At 56.0% G+C, this 5,117-nt stretch overlaps 1 protein-coding gene across 1 annotated transcript; it reads right to left on the bottom strand.

Moving 5' to 3' along the window:
- Positions 1-3,387: 3,387 nt before the first annotated feature.
- CCRL2 (C-C motif chemokine receptor like 2) lies at positions 3,388-4,434 on the bottom strand (the record flags this gene model as incomplete). Its single annotated transcript, XM_080715335.1, has 1 exon — positions 3,388-4,434. The coding sequence occupies one exon, from the start codon at positions 4,432-4,434 to the stop codon at positions 3,388-3,390; it is 1,047 nt and encodes a 348-aa protein (XP_080571461.1).
- Between the last annotated feature and the right edge of the window lie 683 nt (positions 4,435-5,117).

Below are 5,117 nucleotides of genomic sequence, written 5' to 3'. Positions count from 1 at the left end.
AGCCCTTCTCCACAGCCCTGGCCTTGCTGGGGCCTCACCCTCCCCTGCCGAGTGGAGGTTTGCCAGTTAATCTGCTTTTGTAATTCCCTGCTGTCATCTTAGCAAGAAATAAAGTGGGGAAGACCATTGGTTTCCTCTCCTGATGAAGCATCACCCACCTTTTCTAGAACTTTATATTGAAGGCATGTAGCTGATGCCTTCCCTTCCCCAGGCCCCTTCCCCAGGCTCTCCAGGGCAGCCCTTCCGTTCTGCAGTCACATGCCCGACGAGCTTTCCCCAGGGGATCGGACGCAGTCACACGGTGTGTGTGTGTGTGTGTGTGTGTGTGTGTGTGTGTACCCGAGCACGGGTGTGTGTGTGAGGGTGTGTCCAAAGAGGGGCAGAAACGAAGGGCACAGGAATCAAGGAGCAGAGAGAGCAGCTTGTGATTCTTGAGGATTTAAAAAGAATCTCCTCTGGCATAGGAAACACGCACATTTGGGCCAGACGGGGACGTGTGTGAAATGCCCCATCTGTACCGCTCCCGGCCTCTCCCTCGCTTGGCTCTGGCCAGCTTTCCCCTTGGCTCTGCTGGGCTCCGCCAGGCACCGCCCACTGGCCGCTGGCCGCCCTGCGCTCTCCCTTCTCACTGCCGCCCCCGCTGCCTTGGGTTCTGACTCATCTACTGCCCTGAGCGGTTCTGGAGAAGGAACCCTCCCTCCCAGGCCAGGCCGGGCTCCTGCGGTCCTCCCCCGTGGCTCTCTGCAGTCCTCCTGCCCTGCGCGCCCAGCTTCACATCTGTCCTAGGGGTAACCACATCTCCACAGAATTGAGATGAAGATGAGATGCCCATGAGCTCATGTTTGTCCCTCCGGTGTCCCTGGCCAGAGTTACCTCATCCTAGCCTGGCGTGGTGGGCACGCTTGTCATCCCAGCACTGGGGAGGCCGAGACAGGAGGATCACGGTTCGCGGACAGCCTCAGCTACTTAGTGAGGCTCTCTGCAACTCAGTGAGACCCGGTTTCAAAACAGAGAATAAAACAACAAAATAGGGCTGGGGCGTAGCTCGGAGGTAGAATGCCCCTGGGTTCCATCCCGGTGCCACACACATACAAAACAATTACTCTGCCCTAATAGGACTTCTTCTATTTTTTGCATTAGAAAATCATTTAGAAGCCAAATAGAAGCACTGCCGGTGGGTGTTCTCGGTTTTTCCTTGTGCTGTTTGTTTGTTCTTCCTGAAGGGTTTGTGGCCCAGTGGGAAAGCCTGTGTTATTTTTATCTTTAGGGAACTGTCTGCGGGGTCTGAGGTGGAAGGAGGCCTCGTGAAGCCCTAATAGACCCCATGGGCATCGGCCGTCGCTGGCTCCTTCTTTGACGCTCTGGCTGCGGCCACTGTTCAGGCCTCAGATCTCTACGGCTTTCGTTCGGAGATTTCCCTGAGTTTGTTGCTGGGCTCAGCGCTGGGAGGCCATGCCAGTTCCTTGGCGATTTCTGCCCCACAGGTGATAGGAGAAGTGTGCGGAGAGACCAGACCCACGTCTATAAGTCTGTCACGAGCTCTCCACTCCGCAGCCGTCTCCTCCCTCGGACGTCCTGGGCCCTCTGCTCATGTCTGCTGGGGCTCTGCCCCCCACCTGCCATGGCGTCTCTGTTTGCATTTAATCCACCCTGTGTGGTCTCCCCGGCCCTCCTCCCTGGCCAGCAGCGGAGGCAGGAGATGGGCTCCTGGCTGTCCTGCATGTCACACGGCAACTTGGGGACGTAGCAGAGACACGGGCCCTGGGTCCCTCAGCAAGTGTCCAAGACACCCGCACGGATTTAATGCAGCGTCTGGAGGCTTTTAAAAATGGCCGTATCGCCGGGCGTGGTGGCGCACGCTTGTAATCCTTGCGCTTAGGAGGCTGAGGCAGGAGGATCGCACAGGTTCCAAGCCAGCCTCAGCTACTTAGTGAGGCTCTCAGCAACTCAGTGAGACCCTGTTTCCAAATAAAGTATAAAATAGGTCTGAGAGTATTGCCTGGAGGTAGAAAAGCCCCTGGTTTCCGCCCCCAGTACCACCAAAAGAGAAAAAGAAAAAAAGGAAAAGAAAAAAAAACAAAGGCCGTATCGCAGTGCGGTTGGTCTGCAGCAAAGCACACGCGCACAGTGTACCATTTGGCAAGTTTTTGACATGAAACTGTCAACATGGCCCAGAGAGCGAACATGTCCACCATCCCCACAAATTTCCTTCTCCCCCTCCAGCTCTAACATCCTCAGCAACCACTGATTTGGGGTCACTGTGTATTGGTTTACATTTTCTAAAAATTTAATAAGTCATAAAATAAGTGCTCTTTAAAAAGAAATCTAAGCTGGGCACAGTGGTGCATGCCTATAATCCCAGTACAGGAGAGGCTGAGACAGGAGGATTGTGGGTCCAAGGCCAGCCTCAGCAATGTGCTAGACTCTCAGCAACTCAGTGAGACCCCGTTTCAAAACAAACAAATATATATAATAAAAGAAGGGCTCAGCATGTAGCTTGGAGGTAGAATGCCCCTGAGTTCAATTCCCAATCTCTCTCTCTCTCTCTCTCTCTCTCTCTCTCTCTCTCTCTCTCACACACACACACACACACACACACACACACACCAGTGAGCCTGGAGGTCTGGCTCTGAAGATGGGAGGCAGGAAGATGTTTTTGGGATGGAGGCTGCACCATCCTTGCAGGTCCTGGGATCCCAGGGAAGGGGGCCCTGTGTGAAGAGGTGTCCTGCCGGGTGGCAGGCGGGGGCGGCCCTGTCGCTCAGCTGCAGAGAGGAAGTGGGACACCATTTCGCCAGCACAGGCTGGGGGGGGCTGGGGTACATGTCATAATTAAAAGGTCAAAGCTCGCTTTAGATAGACCTTTCTAGAGCCCATTTTGCGCTCACTACTGTTAAAGTCCCCAAGGTGCCACAGTCTTCATGACCTCATCAGAGGAAATTTTAGACACCTCGGAGGCTTGTGGGCGGGGGACCTGGCGCGGAGTGTGCAGAGGACATCCCGGCAGGTCACCTGCCTTTAATCTCCGTTCCTCCAGCTACCAGCTCCAGCTACTTCCAGGAGAAGGTGCCTGAGTGTTGCTAATTTGCAATGTGGCACTGGGGATTCAACTCAGGTGCATGCTACCTCTGAGCTATACCTCCAGCCCTATTTTATTTTGAAACAGGGTCTCACTAAGTTGCTGAGGGCCTTGATAAGTTGCTGAGGTGGGCCACGAACTTGTGACACTCCTATCTCGGTCTCCCAAGCACTGGGATTACAGGTGTGCGTCACCACACCTGGCCTTATATCCAACTTTATATACAAATTAATAAGAGAAAATTACACAAAACAATGTGAAGAGACGGGAACCAGTGTTTATTGGTCCTGCCTCCGAGGCGAGCTGGCCTACAGCTCAGTGTGATGGCGCTGGTCCTCCCGGGAGGCACCCAGAGCAGGCTCCTCTCTGGGTCCAGGAGGGGTGTCCTCACACCCGGGGCACCAGCTGCAGAGGCACTTCCTGAACGTCCTGTCAAGGAACACGTAGAGGAGCGGGTTGACGCAGCAGTGGACGGTGGCGATGATCTCCGTGACCTGGACGCCCCTGTCCAGGCGGTGGCTGCCCTCGCAGTGGGGCGGGGACGAGCGTTCTTTGAAAGTGGACAGGACAAGCGTGATATTGTAGGGCGCCCACATCAAAAGGAAGACGGCCGTCACGGCAAAGGGGAGCTTGGGGAAGGGGTGCCGCCTCTCCCCGGGCCCTCGTGTGACACTCATCCGCACGCAGCAGAGAAGGACCAACAGAGGGACGCCAAGGACCAGAAGGTTCATCTTCAAAGTCAGAGCGTACTTCCAGAACACCTCGTCAGCAGACAGCACGGGGGGCCGGCTGAAGGAGCACCTGTCCTTCCGGCTTCCAGGGGAAGGCTTATAAAACAGGACTTCAGGCAGCGCTGCCAGAACGGCCACCGTCCACGCCAGGATGCTGGACGCGATGCCGCCGGGCACCGTCCCGAGGGCCGAGGACAGCCACCTGACGTGGAAGAGCGCCACGTGCGCCTGCATGGTGAGGAGGGCGTTGAGCAGCGCCTCGCTGTACACGCCGAGGAAGCCGAGCCCCAGGAGCACCCTACACGCTGCGTCCTCCGGGGTCCCCCCACGGGAAGCGCCGTGGGCCCGGAAGAGCAGGGCCAGCAGGAAGCACAGGTTCGACACCGCCAGGTTTAGGAGGTAGATGCTCTCCACCTGCTTGAGCCCTTTGTGTTTTGCCAGGACGAACAGGGCTGCGGCATTGTCCAGGAGACCGAGCGTGAGCACTGCGGAGCAGAGCTGCAGCACCTGGCGGGCGGAGAGGACCTCGGCGCCGTCCACGGGGCACAGCTCCGGCTCAGGGCTCAGCTCACCCTCGATGAGGACGTCGTAGTCGTCCTCCGGCGCGGCCGTGTAGTTGTCCATCTGCCGCCCTGCGCAGAAACCAGAGATGCATCTTTCCTTTCCTCCAGCTGCGTCAGCCCGGGGGGAACGGCCAGCCACGTTCTCTGTTCAGATGCTTTATTTAGCTAGACTGGGTCTACATCCCAAAAGGTGGAACCTAACATCTCTGAGACACCAGCCAGCTGCCGCACAGGGCACTCTGCCTCTGAGCTACACCCCTAGCCCTTTGTAATTTTTTTTTTTGTGGTACTGGGGTTCCTGGAAGCCCTTCTACCTCCAGGCTACACTCCCAGACTTCTTTTTACATTTTTTAAATTTGGAAACAGGGTCTCCTAAGCCAGTGCGCGTGGCTGGCTTCGAACCTGCGCAATCCTCCTGTCTCTGCCTCCCAAGCACGGGGATTACAAGCGTGCGCCACCACGCCTGGCTGTAATTTTTGTTTTGAAACAGGATCTTGCTAAGTTCCTGAGCCTCCTACCTGCCTCCCCCTGTCTCGGCCTCCCAAGGACTGGAATCACAGGCACGTGCTACCGTACCCAGCTGGGTCTATTTTTAAGTACTTAGCTACTTGGCAGTTTGCTGGATGCCCCAGACAATAAGAAGGCCAGATAGCATCTTCACTTAAATTCTTTTGGTAGGAACAGGACTCACCTACTTGAAAACGATATCTAAGAAAAGACACAGTGAGTGAGAACCAACACCCT

Source organism: Muscardinus avellanarius (assembly GCF_963383645.1).
Source record: "Muscardinus avellanarius genome assembly, chromosome: 18".
Lineage (NCBI taxonomy): Eukaryota > Metazoa > Chordata > Mammalia > Rodentia > Gliridae > Muscardinus > Muscardinus avellanarius.
The sequence above is the reverse complement of the archived record's forward strand: the minus strand, read 5'-3'. Positions and strand labels throughout refer to the sequence as shown.